The following is a 23,012-nucleotide window of genomic DNA, read 5'->3' as shown; positions in this document are numbered from 1 at the left end:
AACATGTGTTCCTTGAGGCAGGGCATGGTGGCTAGAATGTCCCTTGCTGCCTTGCCCTAGAAGGACAAATTCAATAAATAATAATAATAATAATAAGGAAGGCCTGAACAGCAGGTTATCGAAGTATGGATAGATATGTACCCCTAGGTTTGTAGATGAGACACCAGGGGCACTATGATTTTGGATAACGCCCTTGGGGGCTGAGGACAGGCTGAAAAGCATCACTCAGTACTGGAATGGTCTGTGTCAATAGGCAAAACAGAGGAAGCAACAATGAGATGCGCAAATGGGGACAGATAAGCTTCCAGGGTCCACTGATGTAATGAAATCCCCCACTTGAGTGATGTTCACAATGGATTTGAGCATTTCCATCTTGAACTTCCTTTGCTTGAAGAGGAATTTCAGGTCCGAAAATTGCTCAAATATCCACATTTTTCTTGGGCATAGTAAAGAATATGGAGCAGACCCCAGAATTCGCTATTCCCATGGGACCAGTTTGGCAACAGGATCCTTTAGTGTTTCTCCAGATACCAGGAAACTGGAAATTCCTAGAATTCTGGAAATGGATATGAATTCGAGGGCATAGCCTGACTGAATGGTCTCAAGCAGGGCTGTGGAGTTGGAGTCGGAAGCAATTTTGAGTCTGAGTCGGTAGAAATGTACCGACTCTAGCTTCAAAATAAAATTGATATTTTAAGATTAATATTTTAACATAAATCAATATACATTTGCCCTTTATGAAGGAGTCAAAGTTGGACAGTAGAAAAATAGAGTCGGAGTCAGACAGTAGAAAAATAGAGGAGTTGGAGTTGAAGGTTTGACGTACTGACTCCACAGCCCTGGTCTCAAGGACCCATTTGTCTGTTGTACATTGGAACCAAATCTCCCTGAGCTGATGGAGCCTGCCCCCTACCTATGAAACCCTGGCATCATGGTGTGGGTTGTTTATGCTATGGCTTTCCAAGGAGGTGTTGCTTGTTTGTTCTGAACATGCATGCAAACTATTGCTTACACCATTTATTTTTGCCAGAGTCCTCCGAGAGCCCTTCAGTTGCTATCCCAAACTGTTCTGCTTTGCCCTGCTGCTGGCAAAGCAACACCATGCGTGCTATCTGCTCCTGTTGGACACTAAACAAAATGGTGTGATGCAGCCAAGGATGTGTCAGTTCAGAAACCTTCATATTAGTATCAGTTGTTCTAACCATTTTTTAAAAAATAAAATATTTCTTTTCTGCTTTTTAAAGTAAAATGCTCCCAAGACTGTGCCCAAACAAAAAATGAAACATGTAGTGCATTACTTGCTCTGGTATTCTGCTGAGGAATATTTCCCTCTTCCTCATGTCTCTTTCTTTCCTATTATTTTTTCCTCTGAAAATGTGCATGAAGGATGATGTTCCCTCCCTCATGTCCCCACCTTTTAATTCTACTTTATTTGGGTTGTACAGAACCATTCATGATTGTGATCTGTCTTGTGCAGTTGTTCATTGAAGTTATCTTCTACAAATACTTTACTTGTTGCCTGCATACAGAAGAAGAGGAATTGGAGAGATTTTACGCAGCCATACAGGAAGAAATTGATCACACAAGATGTTCTTATAATTATGGGGGGCTGGAATGCAAAAGCAGGGAACAGAGAAGATCTAGGAATTTTGGGGAAATGGGGTTTAGGAGATAGAAATGAAGCAGGAGAGACTTATTGAATTCTGTGAAGCCAATAATTTTTCTTGCAAACACATTTTTTGAGCAACCAAAAAGATGACTGTACATGTGGACATCACCAAATGGTCAATATAGGAATCAAATTGATTATATAATTGGTAGCAGAAGATGGAGAAGTTCCATACTTTCTGCAAAAACAAGACCAGGAGCAAACTGCGGTACAGATCATGAACTGGTAATATTGAAAATCAGAGTAAAGCTAAAGAACAACAACAAAGCAATCAATGCCAAAATACAATTTAAATGCCATCCCAGAAGAATATAAAGATCAAATAAGGAACAGATCTGAAGCCTTAAACTTAGTTGATAGAGAACCAGAAGAACTATGAAGTCAGAGACATTATCAGGGAAGAATGCAAAAAACAATACCTCTAGTTAAAAAGAGAGAAAGACCTCAATGGATGCCTGATGAAACTATTAAAATGGTTAAAGAAAGAAGGAAAGCAGAAGCAAAAGGAGATAGAAACATGGTCAGAACCCAAAATGCAATAATATAGCAACTAGTATGTAGGGACAAAGAGAACTATTATTATGGACTATTTCTATCCCGCCCTCAAGGCAGCTATTACAATAGTTATGGTATAGAAATAGAAGAGGACAACAAACAAAGTAGAACAAGAGCCCTATTCCAAAAGATTAGAGAAATGAAAGGGAAATTTAAACCAAGAGGAGGGATGTTGAATAATCAACAGGGGAACACACTGACTGACCGAGATGAAATAAAAGGAAGATGGAAGCAATACACTGAAGAACTCTATAAAAGAGATGCAAGGATGATAGATTCATTCATGGAGAAACCATATGATGAAGAACCAGAAATTTTAGAATGCGACGTGAAAGCTGCTCTTAAAATACTTCGAAGAAACAAATCCCCAGGAACAGATGGCATACCAATAGAGTTTCTACAAGTTACTGAGACTGAATCTGTCCAAATTTTGACAAAAATTTGTCAAGAAATATGGAAAACTAAACAATGGCCCACAAACTGGAAGCGTTCAGTATATGTCTCAATTCCAAAGAGGGGATCCCAGGGAATGCAGTAATTATCGAACTATTGCCTGAATATCCCATGCAAGTAAAGTAATGCTCAAGATTCTACAACAAAGACTCTTACCATATATGGAGCAAGAAATGCCATATGTCCACGCTGGATTTAGGAAAGGAAGAGGTACCAGAGATCATATCACAAACATACGTTGGATAATAGAACGGAGCAAGGAATTTCAGAAGAAAATCACCCTGTACTTTATAGATTACAGCAAAGTCTTTGATTGTGTAGTTCATGAAAAACTATGGAATGCTTTAAAAGAAATGGGGGTGCCACAGCCTCTGATTGGCCTATACTCTAGATAAGAGGATACTATAAGGACAGAATATGGAGTAACTGATTGCTTCCCCATCAGATAGGTTGTGAGAGAAGGGTGTATTTTATCACCCTATTTGTTTAATCTATATGGAGAACATATCATACAGAAAGCGAGATTGGACCAAGATGAAGGAGGTGTGAAAATTGGAGGGAGAAATATCAATAATTTAAGATATGCAGACGATACCATACTCTTACCAGAAACCAGTAATGATTTCAAACAAATGCTGAGGAAAGTTAGAGGAAAGCACAAAAGCAGGATTACAGCTGAATGTCAAGAAGACTAAAATAATGACAAAAGATTTATATAACTTTAAAGTTGACAATGAGGATATTGAAGTTATCAAGGATTATCAATACCTTGGCACACTTATTGGTTCCCAATAGGAAAGGGTGTGAGACGGGTGTATTTTATCACCCTATTCATTTAATCTATATGCAGAACATAACATATATGGAAACCGGGATTGGACCAAGATGAAGGAGGTGTGAAAATTGGAGGAAGAAATATCAATTTAAGATATGCAGGCAATACCATACTACCAGCAGAAACTAGTCATGATTTGAAACGAATGCTGATGAAAGTTACAGAGGAAAGCACAAAAGCAGGACTACAGCAGAACGTCAAGAAGACTAAAGTAATGACAACAGAAGATTTATGCAACTTTAAAGTTGACAACAACATTGAAATTGTCAAGGATTATCAATACTTTGGCACAGTCATTAACCAAAATGGAGACAATAGTCCAGAAATCAGAAGAAGGCTAGGACTGGGGAGGGCAGCTATCAGAGAACTAGAAAAGGTCCTCAGATGCAAAGATGTGTCACTGAACACCAAAATCAGGATCATTCAGACCATGGTATTCCCAATCTCCATGTATGGATGTGAAAGTTGGACAGTGAACAAAGCGGAGAAGAGAAAAATCAACTCATTTGAAATGTGGTGTTAGAGGAGAGTTTTGCGCATACCATGGACTGTGAAAAAGACAAATAATTGGGTGTTAGAACAAATTAAACCAGAACTATGATTGGACAGTAAAATGATGAAACTGAGGTTATCATACTTTGGACACATAATGAGAAGACATGATTCATTATCAAATGTTGTACTGTCTCTTGGGGGTTAATTTTCCTCTTTTCTCATTTTTTTATGTAGACAGACAGACAGACAGACAGACAGACAGACAGACAGACAGACAGACAGACAGACAGACAGACAGACAGACAGACAGACAGACAGACAGACAGACAGACAGACAGACAGACAGACAGACAGACAGACAGACAGACAGACAGACAGACAGACAGACAGACAGACAGACAGACAGACAGACAGACAGACAGACAGACAGACAGACAGACAGACAGACAGACAGACAGACAGACAGACAGACAGACAGACAGACAGACAGACAGACAGACAGACAGACAGACAGACAGACAGACAGACAGACAGACAGACAGACAGACAGACAGACAGACAGACAGACAGACAGACAGACAGACAGACAGACAGACAGACAGACAGACAGACAGACAGACAGACAGACAGACAGACAGACAGACAGACAGACAGACAGACAGACAGACAGACAGACAGACAGACAGACAGACAGACAGACAGACAGACAGACAGACAGACAGACAGATGATGCCTAGCTTATAAACTGCCCCTTTACTCTCGTAAATGGTTTTGTATGAAACAGCAGGTATACAAATAGTTGTTTTCTTTAATAGAATGAATGAGTGTATATTTTCTCAGCTTATAATGAAAAGCGTTTCTTATCAGGAAAACAGTATCTGCATGGGGTATAGTTGCTCCAATGGGAGGAGATTGGGAGAAGATTTAGTGAAGGGCCCCACTGCCCTGGTTTGTCTTCAGCTGCATGTACACCAATGTGTGCAAACAATACTTTCATTGGGGGCTTGATGCCTGCTAGCAGTATACCATAAAGCCACCCCTCTCTCCAGGGCTCTGGCCTGCAAATCACTCCTTTAGAAGTAGATGTGGCAATGTTTAGCCTGGAGGGAGAAAAGAGCTCTTGTGCAAGTCTGTTTCCTGAGGTACATTTATCATGCCACAAATTTCTTGTAAAAATGGTTCTTCATACAATAGAATTCCCATTGTTAAAAAATTGGGATTTGGTGTATATATACTGGGTTTCTCAATTTATATATTTATCTGCATATAGAAAAGTTAACTGTTGAGCAGAGCAATCCAACTCTGGAGAGCGGTGTAAGTGATGCCAGTGCAAGAGAAGCCAGCGTAAAGTTCTGCCACATCCAGTTGCCATTCAGGACCCTCTGGGTTGGCTGAATGCCAGCTCAGCCAGGAACTGTGCAAAGGGACCTGAACATAAAAGTCTGCTCTCTTAAATACCTACCGGGGAGTAAGCCATCTCCATGGACTTCTATTGTAGTTATTTTTTTAGAACGACTTTTTCCCTGGTGAAATGTTTGGCTGAATTGGGAACTGCAGGAGTGTGCCGAACATGAGTTGGATGTGGCCTAAGTCCCTTCATCTCAGCTTCTCAACTGGCACGCCCCCAGAATACCCCTTTTTCAGGGCTTATGCCAGCTTATACCAGTCTCGGCTGGGCCTGGCCAGCCGGCTCAGCTAGAAATCGGCCACATCCAATTCCTTTCAGCCTAGTGTAGATGTAAGTTGGATTTTGCCCTATGATGCCTCTGTTGAAAAGAGAGTACAATTTCTCTTGAAGCAGGTGATATTTTGGATATTAATTTGTAAATTAGCTAATTCTCATTTAAAATTAATGCAGTTACAGTAGGGCCCTGCTTCTCGGCGCCCCGCTTCTCAGCGTTCCGCTAATACGGCACCAGCGGGGTGATCAGCTGGAGGGGGTCTGGAGCTCCCCGCACTGCAGCTGATTGGACCAGAGGAGGGGAAGATCAGCTGTAGCGTGCTATAGCTGATCTTCTCTTCTGGTGCGATCAGACTCCCCTGCTGGACCTGATCACACCAAAGGAGGGGAAGATCTGATCTTCTCCTCCTCTGGTGCAATCAGCGGGTTAGGTTCCAGAGCCCCGTGCTACAGCTGATCTGCTTTTCCATGGTTTTCGCTTTTTGGCGGGGGTCTGGAACCTAACATGCGGTATGAGTGGGGCCCTACTGTATTGCAGTCTTTCTTGCTTTCCCTTGGTCTGAATTATTGATTCACTTCTTTAAAAGAAGCATATCAAAATTGCTTTCTTACTCAGTTCTGGTTTGAATGTTTCTAGAAGCTGGGCTTTCGATAAAGCCTAGACCTTAAAGACACCTAATTAAAATGAATACTTGGAAATAGACATGAGACTCCTATCTACATCTTTATGCTATCTTTGTATGTTCGATTCAGATCATGTGAGAATGTTAGTTTTTCTACATTTGCAATAGAGAAAACAAAATCAGGTAGGGGTTTCCAGACTGTGATCTATGGACCACCAGTGGTCCACAAGCTTCATTCAGGTGGTCTGGCATGTTGGTTATGGTTAAAATGGGAGGCAGCACATTCATCTTTAAAAAATGTTTTTAAAGTTTTTTTCAAAAACATATATTTTTAAAGATGTTTTGTTTTAATATGTTTTTAATGATGTTTTGTTTGATTATATTTTAAAGTCTGTTTTTCTGATGTTTTAGAGTGTTTTTAGTGTTTTGATTTGCCGCCCTGGGCTCCTGCTGGGAGGAAGGGTGGGTATAAATCTAATAAATAAATATTCATGTTGATTTATAATTGTGTTTTTATTGCTTCTTCTATTCTTTGTATTGTATTTTAATGTATTACAATTTGAATATATGTAATATAAGTAATAAGCAATAAAATGCAATTAAAATCATACAGCATTTAGAACAGTGCAATATAATTGCTACAACAGCAGGAAAAAAAATCATTAAATGGCTTGCCAAGACCCTCACCAATTTTCAAGTGGTTTATGGGAAGAAAGGTTTGGGAGCTACTGACCCAGACTTAGTTCTCACTAAGACGGTAAAGCTTTATCTTGACTATATATTTTCTAATATAACTTTCATTTTGAGCAAGTTAACTTGTCCAATGAAAGCCTGTCTGATTGCTAGCAGATGTGGTACAGTTGGAACTCAGATGTGTAAGAGTGTAGAATTGGTCAAGTAGGATTGTTTTCATGTATCTTAAATTTGTGCCTTGATTTATAAAATTGGCCTTTTGGGTGCTAGATGTTATTTTAAAAACAAAATAAAAACAAGTTAGATTCCTGTGTGATGGATGTTAAATATTATCTAATTCAATTTTTTCTGTTCTAGGTTTTAAAACAGCATCATGGCTCATTCAAAGACACGAGCTAATGATGGAAAAATTACTTATCCACCAGGCGTTAAAGAAATATCTGATAAAATTTCTAAAGAAGAGATGGTGCGGCGGTTAAAAGTGAGTGACCAGCTTGTTACTTAATTTGGGCAGGTTGAATTTTGCGACAATCACACTTCTGCTCCTGTACTTGTCTGTTTTTTGCTTATACCGCTGTTAACAATACTTGAAAGAGAAATTGCTACTTGCAAACAAAAACACTACTGTGAGTGGTGGAGGGGCTGCTGATGGCTTCAGCTGTATCGCACAGTGTTGGTGGGGCTGCATCAATGAACAGAAACTTGTCCACAGCACCTACTTTTCTGTTGCATGATGAAAAAGTGTCACAGTGAACTGTGGTCAGTTCGCTGCCAAAGTTGGAAGAGCATTCTTATTTTGTACCTTTACCAACTTTTTAAACAAGTGTCCCAGCCCCTCCCTCCTTCTCCTTATGTTTGTGGTGGTAAGATTCTGTCCACAGTAATTTTTAGGTAAATATGTGGTTTCTTGATTGTTTTTTTTTTAAGTAGGTGAAGGAAAGAGAAGAATGTGCTATCTAGTTGGCTCACTGAGAGCACTGATATCACAGTCTTAGCGGTTTTAGTTGTATTGCACTGTTGGCAAACGTTAATCTGAGAACTATTGGAGAGATTTTGTTCAAACTAAAATTTGAGGGTCTAGCTCAATTTAGCTGGATATTGGAACTGTTCTGAAATTAACAGATATTGGGAAAGTAAGAATGAAATAATTACACAGAAGTCTTGTCTTCCTAAATAAAAGCCTCAGAATTGTATTTAGTTAAACATCACATTTAATGTTGTAGTTCTTACATAAATACATAAATGTAAAATCATAATTCTTTGGTCTGAGAATTGCGTAGTTGAGATAAGAGTATTTAAATTCGAAAGAATTCCTCAAGACATTTGAATTGGGTAGTGCATCTAAACAGATGGTTGCTTGGGTGGCTATGAAATGAACTTGACTTTAAAATTATAGAAAAGTGTGCCTTCCTTGACATGGACATGCAAATCTGTATTAGTGGAAAATAGAAGGTGAAGCCTTCAAAGTTAGGGATTGGCTTTAATGGAGCCATAAGTAAGAGTTGGTGAATAGCCATATCCCTTTCAAAATTTTTGAATTCTCTGAACAGTACAGGAGAAATTATATAATGTTAACTTGAAGGATAGTTTAGTTTAGTCTGCAATGCACTTCTAATGAGAATCAGCTTTTTGAACAGTTGTCAATAATTTTACTAAGCAAGTTTTAATATGAATAGGTGGTTCTTGGCTAAAGGTTTTAGTAGAGAAGTTCCTGTTATGAATTGGTGAACTTTTTATGGATAAGCAGTCTTTGTGAACTTTCTTAAACTGAATCTGATAAATATACGCAAAGAATATTTGTGTATATTTGAGGTGCCACAAGACTCTATTGTTTTTCATGACACTGAATACAGAGCATAAATTCTCATTTAAGCTCTTCAGGAATTTACTCCTTTTGCTGAATGATTTCAAGACAAAATAGAAATGCCGTTACTGTGTATCAGCTGCATTATTTGGTTTGGAAAGCCTAGATACAAATCCTTGCTCAGCTGCAAAACTAAATGATTCTCTTTAGCAAGCCGCTGTCTCCCAGTCTAAAATACCTAACAGGGTTGATTTGACTCTTAAAATATGCTTGTTAGATTATTGGAGGAAGGGCCAAAACTTAACAAATAAAAATTCAAAATGCATTCCCTATTTCCATGTACCATGAACATGTGGAGACTCTGCACATGGTTGGGAAGTGGAAGTACACTGACCCTGGCACACCTCAGTTACTTTGCCTAGTGTATCTATGTGTGTTGAGCAAAATTCTGATTGGTATAATCAACGTCACTCATATTACACCAATTTTAAACAACTTCATTGGCTGCCTGTTCACTTTTGGCCCAAATCAAGATGTTGATACTTTTTTAAAAAAAGTCTTAAAACTGCTTGGAGCCCAAATGCACCTCTTCCCATAATAAGCTGCCTGGATCTTAATATCTTCTTCTACAGTTGCTTTTCTATTGAAATGTATTATTCAACTACAAGGGAGAGGTCTTTTTTAGCAGTGGTACCCCAGCTTTGGAATGCCCTCTCTAGCAAGGCTCATCTGACTCCTAAGTTGCAGTCCTTTTGGTACTGGGCTAAAACTTTTTTATTACTCAGGACTTTTAAATTGTCTAAACTTTAGCCTGCATAATGGCTATCTTTTTCCATTGTTGTATTATATCAATTAGATGATGTTCTACACTGCCCTGAACTGTGAATCTGTTAAGGGGTAGCATATAAATGTTTTAAATAAACAAAATGTGTGTAGTGTCTGCCATCCAGTGTTGGTAGGTGAGATTCTCACTCCTACCCCCTGATTTTGCTGAGGAAGAATTCTGCATTATGTTTGTTGAACAGTTGTGTGTAGCATGCACCGCACTCATAGGGAGTTCGGTCTGGGGACACAGAGGAGATGGAGTTGAGCCTTGACCTCGAGTGGAGATGTGTATAACTTTCTATTGCCCTACCATGCATGAAATCTATGCATGTTCAAATGATATGGTAATGCTCCAACATCTATATGCTGTATATTACAGAATATGTAAATTGGCACTTTTCTAGAGCATATAGCCTACATATTTAATCCTTTCCTGCTTCCACAGTGTGCTTCCCCTATTCTCTTTGCATACAGAAAAATCCATACCCAGCTGGTATGTTAATTGGATTCCCATTTGCAGTTAGCTGAATCAGTGGTTGATATCAGCATCACTAGAACGCAGAGAAGGAGAAGTTGAATTTCTGACTGTTAGTTTTCTAGAATCATTCATCATCTTCTAGATGCTTTAATAAGTCTCCATAGTCAAAAGAATTGTATAAATTTTAAGAGTGTTAGTAGTAGTACCTAATTTATTACTTTTTAACATAATTTATTACTTTAAAAAGAGTAAAAATTTGATTATTTACTGATTATATTACAGTTCAAAGAGAGGATACAATTATGGGGTCAAATAACTTGTGATATGCTGATGTTTTGTCAAATATAAATTAGCTTTTTGTCTGATATACCAATTGTATGAAACACAAATAGCTGTCTGTCCATGTTAGTTAATCATAATAAAAACTTGAAATTTTAAAACTGATTCAATAAAGATCTGATGCCTTCTGGGTTTGCACAGAAGAACTGGTTCTAGTTATACCTGCAGGCTTACATTTGATTGTAATCTTCTCTTTGTAAATTGGCCTGACTAAAATGTCTCTCTAATCATTTTCATGGTTGAAGTTGGTTGCTGGTTTGCTATGGAGCAAAAATTCTTGCAGTAATTAATAATAGAATATGCTTTGTTAGGAAATGCAGTCTTTTTCATGTTACGTATTCCAGACATTTCATTACCTTGTAAGTGAACTGCAGAAGTTCACATGAAATACTTTAAACAGCAAAACCAAACCCCAGAGATACTTGAATTACTTATGTTTTTTTTAAATTATATGTGATACCAATACTAGTCATGCTCAGAGTAGACCCACTGAAATCAGTGGATATAAACCATTTATATCAGTGGGTTTACACAGAGTATGACTAAATTAGGTATCTTCCCCCCAAAAAACCTCTGAGATCCCCAGTGAAATAAATATTTAAATGAAATTCTGAATAATCAGACCAGTATCCTAATATGTTAGGGATGAGGAACATTTTCCAGCTCAAGGGCTGTGTTCCCTCCTGGGCAAGTTTCTGGGGACTGCATTCCAGTGGTGAGTGGGACCAGAGGCATATCATGAGTTTACCTATGTACAGTAGATTGCATTCTAACGATGCAAAAGTCAAGATTTCTGCACCTCTTCAGTCTCCATCCAGGTAAACAAGAGGCATTATTACAATCTAAGAGCACATAGATCACATTCCAGTCAGACAAAAGCATTTAAAGATGGCATGGAGCAGGGCCTGTCAGAGTTGTAGCCTGAGAAGAAGGTGTATGGCCTGGAGAGAGTTCTGATGGCTGAATAAAGAGGCATGGAGAATTGCATTTGGCCCCCAGGCTGAGATTCCTCACATCTGTAGTATGAAATAGTACAGGGATGGGGAAGCTTTAGCCTTATTATTACCATTTTATTACCTGCCTTTCACCCGGAGGTCCCAGGGCGGGTTACAACAGTTTTGAAATGCGGCATTAAAAACAACCTAAAATCAGGGTGCGTCCTAAAAATATATGTCTCAGGTGTTAAAGGCCTGGGTAAAGAGAAGTGTTAGGCCTCACACGGCTGTTTCTCCCAAATCTTGCCTTCCTGGCCCACAGTTATCATCATATGTGACAACAGGTGTGGGCAAATAAGGACTCAACAACAATTGATAGCTTAAAGTGAGCTCCTAATTGTTGCTTTGCAAGCGGGACTTCTTGATTAGTGCTGATAGCAGGGCTGTGGAGTCGGTACAGCAAACCTTCAACTCCGACTCGGACTCCTCTATTATTCTACTGTCCGACTCCGACTCCAACTCCTTCATAAATGGCAAATGTATATTAACTAGTAATAACAAATTTACTGTAGTAAAATGGTAGCACAAGGCATTTCATCACCACGTGAATCATCAGGCTAGATTGATAGAACATAAAATATATTTATTTGATTAAAATTTCTGAACAAGAAACTTTCCTAAATTCCTATGAAAGTTTTTATTTTGAAGTCGGAGTCGGTACATTTCTGCTGACTCCAACTCAACCCAAAATTGCTTCCAACTCCACAGCCCTGGCTGATAGCGAGCCCCACTGGGATCAGCTGCTCTAGGAAGTTCTCCATCAGCAGTTTGGTGCTGACAGCAAGCCCTATAGGGATCAGTTGCACTACGTAGTTCCCATTGGGAGCCTCCTAGTACAGCCAAGGGAGAAAATGTTCATTTGCATGTGTGGTTTGAATCCAAACTCTGCCTGTGAACAGACTTCAAAGCATCTCTCTATAACTGCTGATTGGTGAGAGAGCCCTTTTCAACTTTTGACAGGTGAGCAGGGTACCAGTCAAAGTTGGCCTGCAGGGAGTGGGAGAATTAAGGGGATGGGAGCCAAATCTATTTCTCCACCCTTGAAATAGTGGATAGAGTATTGGATTTTGGCTGTTAAGCCTCAAGTTCAATTCCCTGCTCCGCCATAAATGTTGTTTGTTGAGCCACTGTTGTACCTTGAGCCAATTGTTGTCTCACTCTGGAATACCATACAGGATTGTTGTCAAACTAAAATGGAATACCCCCCACTGTCCTGAGCTTCTTTGAGTCAGGTGATATAAATGTAATAAGTATGTATACTAAACAAATGCTAATGATTCCGTCTCAAACCAGATATCATTTTTGTTGCATTTTTATTTTGGTTATAGAAGAGTAGCCATATTGATTTGCTGCAGCAAAAACAGTCTTGTGGCACCATAAAGACTAACGAGCATAGTTACCTTTATAGGCAAGTGTCTCCTTCGACAGATGCAGATTTATTTTGACTGTACATTTTCCACAGGTAGCCTGCCATCAGATTGGGTACTACTGCCATCTAGCGTCCGAAGGCAAGAATGCACTAGAGTCAAACCTGGGGCTCGAGCCCCTCCCACCCCAGTCTTCATTCTTGCCTTCGTCCGAGGCAGATCGGGATTTAGACAGAGCGTAGCTAAGTCCTTATTCTAATTCTATTGTTACTCTCCTTTTTCCTTGTAGTATTATCCTCCTCCTTATCGCTTCCCCCTTTCACGTTTGCGTTCGGAGTGTGTTTAAGTTTCCTCTTTTCCCTCTATATTTTCGGGGTCTGCCCCTTGGCATTACCAGCAGCTACTGCTGCTTTCTTGTTTAGTGGGGGCTCCGCGGCTGCGGTCTCCCCCCCTCCTTTTCCGTTGGTATTCTGCCTCTACGTAGGGTGGCTGCGGCTGCGGCTCCCTCGTAGGCGCTCTTGTTAGTGGGGGTTCCGCGGCTGTGGTGTCCCCCCCTTCTTTTTTTGAGCGTATTCAGCCTCTACGAAGGGTAGCTTGCGGCTGCGGCTCCCTCATAGGCACCCCGTTCCCTCTCTCACGCTTCTCCTGAAGCCTCCTGTAGCGGTCTTCTTTCCCACCTCCGCTCTCGCGGCCGCCATTTTATTTAATTATTTCTCCTCACACAGGCTAATTTTCCTGTAGCAGTCCCCTTTCCCGCCTCCGCTCTCGCGGCCGCCATTTTATTTAATTATTTCTCCTCACAGAGGCTATTTTCCTTTTCAGCCTGGCTGCACATTCAGCCCGCCCTGGGTTTAATTAGGCTGCCCGATACTGTTTTTTCTCTGCCACCTTTTTTGTGCCCCCCCCCCCCGGCGGCATATCAGTCCAGCGGGCTCCCGGCCGTTCCTCAAGCCTTTCTGGGCCTTATTTAGGTGTTCCGTTATCGCGGTCGCCATTTTGTTTTTGTTTTTTGCCGTTTTTTCTCCTCTACGTCTTCAACTTGTAACACTTGTATAGTAAACATTCACAGTTTGGGAGACCTGAGTAATATATATATTCAACATCGTAATCATCCTCACCAGGCTCATCATAGTAGCCCCGTTATACCACACCTTCCCCATTGTGTGTGGGTATATTTGTAGGTGCACCTCCAATTGACTTACTCAGCACCTTGGCGATACCGCACCTTCCCCATTGAGTGCGTGTATCTAGCCCTGGTCACACTGCGTTGGCGATACCGCACCTTCCCCATTGAGTGCGTGTATCTAGCCCTGGCCACACTGCGTTTTCAAAAATAAGACATATCTCCTGGCAGGGTAACTAGTGGTCTCACACCTTCCCCATTGTGTGCGTGTACTTCGCTCATGGCCAGGTAGGCAGTGTAATTCGGTCTCGCACCTTCCCCATTGTGTGCGTGGACTTCGCTCGTGGCCAACCTGGTAGTCTACCTAACGGTCTCGCACCTTCCCCATTGTGTGCGTGGACTTCTCTCGTGGCCAAGCTGCTAGTGTAACTAACGGTCTCGCACCTTCCCCATTGTGTGCGTGCACCTAGCTTGGGGCCAATTTTAATTGAGCAAGTTTGGTTTCCTCGTGCTGGGCGATCTCACTCTTCTCCCCTGACATACTGTCATACTGTCTGTAGTCATACTATCTCTACTCTGTCCTACACTATTTCTACCTTAGCCCCGTCACCGCTCCTTCCCCATTGTGTGCGTGACTCAGAGATTGACATGGCGGATTTGATCCCTGAGGTGACAATATCTCCTGAAGCAGGTCGTCCATCACCACGCCAACCAGCTGAACATAAACACGCCAAGGCAAAAGCAAAGACTAAACACCTGTCTGGTCGCGAGGCGGCCAAGAGGGCACGCTATGTATCACATTCAATTCCGGAGAAACCCCGCCATACTGTCAGGCCCAGGATGTGACTCAGGAACCAGACCAACGGCTGTAGTTAATTCGTGTTTTATTAGGGTAATGTCCAAACAAAGACTGCGTTTTCTCATGAATCAATACAGGGATACAGGTCCTGCGGCATTGGGAGAAAGTTGACAGAGCAAGGGACTTCTTCCCGCCTGTTCTTTAAGAAGGGGCCAAACGGGCGCGCAATCTTTCGCTCCTCCTTAACTGCCCCTCAGGTACTGCCCACCTTCCCCCCTTCTCTCCTGTCTTTTCAGCTGTCTGCGTGTGCGCGGTGAGGGGGGAAGCATCACCCCCTCCTCTTCTGAAGTTTTCGATTCCAGGATGGGGGATAGGGGAGGGGCTGATGGTAAACTGCCTCCCCGCTTTTCGGCTGTGAGCAGCCCTCCCTCTTTCCCCTCTTGCTCTGAGCCTGAAAGAGGGGGAGGCGTGAGAATGTCCAGGGAGGGCTCAGGCTCCCCGTTGCTAAGCGACCTTATCACTGGCAGTTCCTCTGTTTCGTCTTCGCTCCAAAGGGGGGAAGTTCCTCCCCCTTCCCTCTGCCATCCATCCGAATACTCTTCTCCCAACTCTCCGGGATCCAGCTCACCGGGATTGGGACCCCAGCTCTGCCTTCCGACACATACAGCCGTTCCTGTGCTTTTCCAGTCTCCTTCTGAGTCTTCAGAGGAGGAGTTTGTAGGATTCCCCAGCCTAGCTTCTCAAACTCAGCCTGAGCAGCCTGAGCAGCCTCACCTTCAGGAACAGGCCGTACCGTCTTCCACTCCTCCAGGCATACAGTTGACTTCCGACTTCCTGCACCAACTACGAGAGCTACTGGGGTGCCTATCCCAACCTCAGCCTCCTCTACAATTATCCTCTCAGCCCGGAACCTCGCGACAGCGCAGTTCTGCGAGACAACCTGGCGACAATACTGATGCTCCGCTAACTTCTCCTAACCCATATGATGTGGTCAGGGGTGCTTTGGACGTAGAGCAATCTCAGACTGATGACTACATGAACGTTTTTCAGACTGACATGGATGATTGAAGTGGGGAATCTGACCAGGAGGAGGAGGTATGTTATTGCCTCTTTGACCCGACGGATTTTCCTCCTCTATCACGCAGAGTCATGGACACTCTTGGCATTCAACCAGAACTCATACAACTGGTTGCTCCCCCTGTCAAGGGTGCCAGAGTTCTCAAATCCCCCAGATCAGTGCAGCACTTCATTCCCGTGCCAGACCCCATTAACAAACTGACCAGAGAAGAATGGGCCCGTCCTCTTCGTCCACGTCGCTCCTCATCCTTAGCCAACAAACTCTATACCCTTGCCTTGGAATTCATGTCCTTTCTGAACGTCCTGGGGGTGGACCAACCCATTTCCAATCTCGTATCTCGGTCTCTCCTCCCGAAGGAAGGCGAATCTCAGCTCAAAGACCCCTATGAGAGGAGGCTTGACTTTGTCTTCCATAAGATCCATGAGGCTTCCGCTCATTCCATCCGGGCCTCTTCTACCGCCTCTATCTTCTCACAGGCTTCTATGATGTGGTTAGAGGATCTCCTTGACGACCCCAACCCGGATCCCGCAAAACTAAGGAAAAGTCTACTCAAGATACATAAGGCGGCTGCCTTTGTGTCCAACGCCACGTTAGACGCTTCGCATCACGGTGCACACGCACTTGCGGCCGAAATTGTAGCTCGTCGTACTCTGTGGTTCCAACATTGGGACGCCGATTCGACTGCCAGAACCAACTTATCATTAGCCCCATACTCGCGATCTATGCTCTTCGGCGAGGACGCACTCAAAGCAGTCCTTGTCGACCCCAAGGACAATCGTAAACCTGCACTAGCTACGGCCAAAAGGGACGACCGCAGACCCGTGCGGCGGTTTACCCCTTACCGTTCCTTCCATCCCTTTCGGAGAGGACGACCTGGTGGACGAGGACGGGATACCAGGCCTACAGATTTCCGTCCCTCCAAGGCACCCTGGTCTAGACAACGCTTTCCACACAGGGGCCAATACCAGAACAGACAGGCATATGGCAGAGGAACCCGTCAGCGCAGACAGTTCTGACTCCATCCCTATTGGAGGCAGACTCTCCTTCTTCTCCAGCAGCTGGCTAAACTTGACAAACATCTCCTGGGTCAGGCTTCTATTCACCCAGGGCTACAATATAGAATTTTGGCGGACACCACCGGACAAATTTTGCATCTCCCCCGTCTCCAGGGCACGCAAGGGGGCTATGCAAGGCGCCCTACGACATCTCCTAGAGATAGCCGCTATAGAACCTGTTCCACCATCCGAACGACTACAAGGCGTGTACTCCGTCCTCTTTACGGTCCCCAAGCGAGACTCCACATGGAGGGCGGTCTTAGACCTCAAGGGCCTCAACCACTTCGTCAAGTACCGCCACTTCAAGATGGAATCTCTAGTTTCCATTGTAGAGACTCTGCAACAGGGGGATTTTCTCGCATCCATCGACCTGAGGGACGTTTACTTACACATCCCAATTTGCCCGGGTCACAGACGGTTCCTGAGATTTGCACTAGGCCACCGCCACTTTCAATACCGGGCCCTTCTGTTTGGCCTTTCCTCGGCCCCCCGAGTTTTCACCAAAGTGTTGGCCACCATGCTGGCGTATGTTCGACTTCAGGGGGTCCATATTTATGCTTACCTCGATGACCTTCTACTCCGAGCAGGCTCCCAGGACTTGGCCAACAGGCAGCTCCAGTTCACTCTAGAGACACTACACAATCACGGCTGGCTGATCAATGCCGAAAAGAGTCATCTCCAGCCAACTCAGCGCCTCCAGCACTTAGGGGCAATACTGGACACCTCCCTTGCCATGTTCTTTCTGTCCCCAGACCGTATTGCCTCCATTACAGCCATGGCAACCTTACTTCTACATCGCCCCACAGCAGATGTCATGTTTCTGGCCCAGTTCCTCGGGGCAATGATTTCCTCGATCCACATCGTTCCGTGGGCCCGACATCATTCGAGACCTTTACAGTGGGCTCTCGTACCCTTTCAAGCGGACATCTCCAAGTCCAACCATCGCATAATTCCGCTGGGCCAAGCTCTGAAGCAATCATTCCACTGGTGGGTATCCACAACTTCCCTCACCAAGGGGACACCGTTTCGGGACCCAACCAGAGTCCTAATCACCACGGATGCCAGTCTGTCCGGCTGGGGAGCCCATTGCAACTCGACCTTTGTCCAAGGCGTTTGGTCCACCCAGAAACTAAGTCACAACATCAACTGGCTGGAGCTCAGAGCTGCTCATCTTGCTCTGAGACACTTCCAGCCTCTATTCGCCCTACAACATGTCCTCATTCAAACGGACAATGTTTGTGTGAAATCTCACATCAACAGACAGGGAGGCACAAGGTCCAGGGCTCTGCAGGAGGAAGCAACACGAATCTTCGACTGGGCCGAGTCCCACATCCTGTCTTTACGAGCAGAACACCTCAGCGGAACTCTAAACGTTACGGCCGACTGGCTCAGCAGGCAAACGGTCCATCCGGGAGAATGGAAGCTTCATCCGGCTGTGTTCTCCCTCCTTCAGCGGCGGTTCGGCCCCCTCTCGCTGGATCTCTTCGCCTCCAGCCGCAACTGCCAACTGCCTCGTTACTTCTCAAGGTACCTAGAGCCAATGGCGGAAGCAGTGGATGCTCTCACAACACCATGGCCACACGGGCTCCTGTATGCCTTCCCGCCTATATCCCTGCTAGGCAGGACATTGACAAAACTCTGACTCGAACGAACACGGATTTTACTCATAGCTCCTTACTGGCCTCGCAGACCCTGGTTTTCGGACCTCCTGTCGATGTCAATGGAGGATCCCTGGACCCTTCCAAGCAGGCCGGATCTTCTCTCCCAAGGACCAGTTTGGCATCCGGACCCGAACTGGCTGAGCCTGAGAGCCTAGCTTTTGAGCGGACACAGTTGAAATCTGCGGATCTTTCTCGAGGGGTCATAAACACTATTTTAGCATCACGGCGACCATCAACTACTCGAATCTATCAGAGTACTTGGCGTACTTTTTCCAGCTGGTGCACATCTAAAGGTTGTTCAGCACCCGAAGCCACTGTACAGCACGTTCTACAGTTCCTATACAGAGGCATGACATTGGGACTCAGACCGAACACTCTGCGTAGACAGGCCTCCACCATTTCGTCAATTCTGTCTTTTTCTTCATCGGCCGCACCCCTTGGCGCTCATCCGCTCATCAAACGCTTCTTAAGAGGAGCTACCCACCTCTCTCGAGCTGTACGTCATCATTTTCCATCCTGGAACCTCTCCAAAGTTTTGCAGGCATTACAACGACCTCCATTTGAGCCTCTTGCAGCAGTGCCTCTCAGACTGTTATCTTTCAAAGTCCTTTTCCTCGTGGCTATCACTTCCGCGAGGCGGATCTCGGAGTTACAGGCCTTATCTTCGGCCCGTCATCTCTGCGTTTTCCATAAGGACTCAGTAGTCCTGAGGCTGGATCTGTCTTTCTGCCCTAAGGTCAACTCGGTTTTCCACAGTAGCCAGGACATTGTGCTTCCATCCTTTTGTCCGAAGCCTGTCCATTCCCTCGAAAAGGCCTGGCATTCGCTGGACGTTAGGAGAGCACTCAAAGTTTACCTTTCTCGTACCCAGGACATCCGACAGACAGACGCAATATTTGTATCCTTTCATCCAAGAGCTTTGGGAAAAAAGGTGTCCAAATCCACTTTGTCCTGTTGGCTTCGGGCTTCTATTTCTATTGCATATCAGTCACTTAATTTGCCAGTGCCGTCTAACATCACGGCCCATTCGACCAGGTCTGCTGCCACTACAGCGGCTTTCCTAACTAATGCTCCTCTTCCAGACATATGCAGGGCGGCGGTATGGGCTACCCCTAACTCCTTTGTTAAGCATTATAAAATTGATCGCTATGCTTCAGCTGACGCCTCTTTTGGGAGGTGTGTCCTCCAACATGTCATTCCTGATTTGTAACTTCCTAGGAATCCCTCCCCATTGGGGGGCTACTTTGGTATATCCCAATCTGATGGCTGGCTACCTGTGGAAAATGGTCCCTTGGACCCACCTGAAGGGTGATTTTCACAGGTACGCCTGCCATCACGTCCCTCCCTTGTGGGGGATTTCTGGGGAAATTCGTTCAGTGTTTTGTATATAGTTCAGCCTATAGGCCTTGAGCTCTGTCTGATTTTCTTTAGTCAAACCTTCTTATGTTGCAAGCTCTATATTATTTGCTATGTGTATTTTCCTTGCTGCTAGGGCTGTTGCCCTTTGATTCCTTTCAGATTTACCACTTCGGACTCGCCATCATGAAGACTGGAGTGGGAGGGGCTCGAGCCCCTGGTTTGACTCTAGTGCATTCTTGCCTTCAGACGCTAGATGGCAGTAGTACCCAATCTGATGGCAGGCGTACCTGTGAAAATCACTCTTCAGGTGGGTCTAAGGGACCATTCTAGTAGCCATTCAATGGCTACTAGCCATGATGGCTGTGCTCTGCCACCCTAGTCAGAGGCAGCATGCTTCTGAAAACCAGTTGCCGGAAGCCTCAGGAGGGGAGAGTGTTCTTACACTCGGGTCCTGCTTGCGGGCTTCCCCCAGGCACCTGGTTGGCCACTGTGAGAACAGGATGCTGGACTAGATGGGCCACTGGCCTGATCCAGCAGGCTCTTCTTATGTTCTTATGTTCTTATGTTGGCAGCAACCATTTTTGCTGTGCACTTATTCCTAGTTCAGTTACATGTTAATATGCACTATTGGCAAAAACGTTACATAACTGAAGATGAAATAGATTGATATATAAACCATTTTTGAAGCTAACTATATTCTACTCTCAAGTACTTCAGGAAAATGAAGATGTGCACAAAAACAAAAATAGTCTTTTAAAAGTGTGCGTGTTTTTCATATAGACTGTTTTATCTAGAGAATATTGCTTATCTTGGAACTTTCTTTTGGCAGATGGTTGTAAAAACCTTCATGGATATGGACCAAGACTCTGAAGAAGAAAAGGAGCTTTATCTAAATCTTGCTTTACATCTTGCTTCTGATTTTTTTCTTAAGCATCCTGATAAAGATGTACGTTTGCTTGTAGCATGTTGTCTTGCTGATATTTTTAGAATATATGCTCCTGAAGCCCCATACACTTCCCCAGATAAACTTAAGGTAAGGTTATGTGTCTTCCTTATCTTCTTTGGATGTGGATGAGCAATGATGTTATTTTATGTTTACTTCTAAACAACCAAAAAGAAACAAGTAATCTGAATGGTTAAAGCTCTTCAGCTATAGGTTTTGCACCATGTGTTCTGATATGAATTAAATATTTTGAAAAGCACTGGCTCCATTTTCAGACGTCAGCTAGGTTTTTTTTAAAGTGACTTCTTGTAAGTATGATCAGCATGGGAAAGATGCTAGTCCTATTGGCACTGCTTGGAAGGTAGTCCTGATAATCTTATCAGATCTCTGTACAGTAGGGCCCCGCTTCTCCGTGCCCTGCTTTTCAGCGTTCTGCTAATACGGCGCCAGCGGGGCGATCAGCTGGAGTGGGGGCTGGAGCTCCCCGCACTCCAGCTGATCGCTACAGCTGATCTTCTCTTCTGGCACGATCAGATTCTCCGCTCGAGCTGATCACGCTGGAGGAGGGGAAGATCAGCTGTAGCATGCTACATCTGATCTCCTCCTCCTCGGGGGCAGTCAGACTCCCGCACTCCAGCTGATCGTTCCGGAGGAGGGGAAGATCAGCTGTAGTCTTCTGCTGCGATCAGACTCCCGCTGATCTGATCTTCTCCTCCTCTGGTGCGATTAACGGGTTAGATTCCAGACCCCCATGCTACAGCTGATCCGCTTTTTGGCTGTTTTCATGGGGGTCTGGAACCTAACCTGCCATATGAGTGGGGCCTTACTGCAGGGCTGTGGAGTCGGTACACCAGACTTTTGACTCCGACTCCTCTATTTTTCTATTGTCCGACTCCGACTCCTTCATAAATGGCAAATGTATATTAACTAGTAATTACTGTAGTAAAATGGTAGCACAAGGCATTTCATCACCACCACGTGAATCCAGAGCTTGGAAAAGTTACTTTTTTGAACTACAACTCCCACGAGCCCAATCCCTGGGGTGAGGAAATGCTTTGTTGCTACCATTTTACTACAGTAAATTTGTTATTACTAGTTAATATACATTTGCCATTTATGAAGGAGTCGGAGTCGGTACATTTCTACCGACTCCGACTCCACCCAAAATTGCTCCCAACTCCAATTCCACGATTTCGACTCCACAGCCCTTCCCTACTGTATAGTGTATTTCGGCTTAGAGTGTCAGGCTTCTAATATTCATCACAGCTGGCTCAATCTTGAAACATAGCAAAAATTGAAAAGTCTAATCAGGGTCCTTCTGCCCATTTCAATATTTCATTTCAAAATTCTTTTTAAGTACTAGGTACAGTTGCTCGTTGGTGACTTTCTTTGATCTTAAAATGAGAATTTGATTGTATGATTTAGGACAGCATGTGAGACCTCTGCTTAATTGAGTAGCTGTTGACAACAGTGCGAAGATTCATTAGCTGTGTAGGTTTAAAACTATTTTAACAGACCAAAACTAAAAAGTAAATAACTGTTGGCATTCTGTATGCCTTCTGATGACCTTGAAATGATTTATGTGGATGGAAAAATAACAATACCCTGTAATTCATATGAATAACAAATATTTAGTTGTCTGCTTTCAAAAGCAAGTCATTTGTTAAATTATGGTATTTTTGGTGAAACTATGGCAAACCATTTGGCTTTTTTCCCTCTAGGCTACATGCATTCTAAACTAGTTTGGTCATGTTCGAATTTTAAGTAGTCATATATTTTTGTATTATGAAATATAAGCATTTATGTTTCTAGCTTTTTAGCATCATTTTACCAGCTTTGTCTGGTTCACCAGCTATGGCTGTTCCTAGACAGGGATAACCTGACCACTGTAGCTTGTGTGTTGGTAACCTTGATGCTGGATTACTGCAATGCCCTCTATGTGGGGCTGCCCTTGGCCTCGGTCAGAAGCTTCAGCTGGTGTAGAATGCAGCGTCCAGACTGCTGATGGGGGTATATAGGCAACAACATATGACCCCATTGTTAAAACATCTGAACTGGCTGCCCACCTACTATTGAGCCAGGTTCAAGATCCTTGTATTAATTTACAAATCCCAGAATAATTTAGGCCTTGAGTATCTTAGGGACTGCTTGAACCCTTATATCTCTGCTTGATCACTGAGAT

At 43.7% G+C, this 23,012-nt stretch overlaps 1 protein-coding gene across 1 annotated transcript in view; it reads left to right on the top strand.

Annotated features, from left to right (window-relative positions):
• The window catches only part of PDS5B (PDS5 cohesin associated factor B), a 158,409-nt gene that overhangs the window by 22,414 nt on the left and 112,983 nt on the right, over positions 1 to 23,012 (top strand). Inside the window, exons 2-3 of the mRNA XM_061629724.1 lie at positions 7,362 to 7,485; positions 20,717 to 20,920. Coding sequence (XP_061485708.1) covers positions 7,378 to 7,485; positions 20,717 to 20,920 — 312 coding nt within the window. The 5' untranslated portion in view covers positions 7,362 to 7,377. The remainder of the gene's footprint in view (positions 1 to 7,361; positions 7,486 to 20,716; positions 20,921 to 23,012) is intronic.

The sequence above is a fragment of the Rhineura floridana genome, chromosome 5 (assembly GCF_030035675.1).
Source record: "Rhineura floridana isolate rRhiFlo1 chromosome 5, rRhiFlo1.hap2, whole genome shotgun sequence".
In the NCBI taxonomy this organism is placed as follows: Eukaryota; Metazoa; Chordata; class Lepidosauria; order Squamata; family Rhineuridae; genus Rhineura; species Rhineura floridana.
Note: the sequence above shows the minus strand (reverse complement) of the source record. Positions and strands in the feature narration are given on the sequence as shown.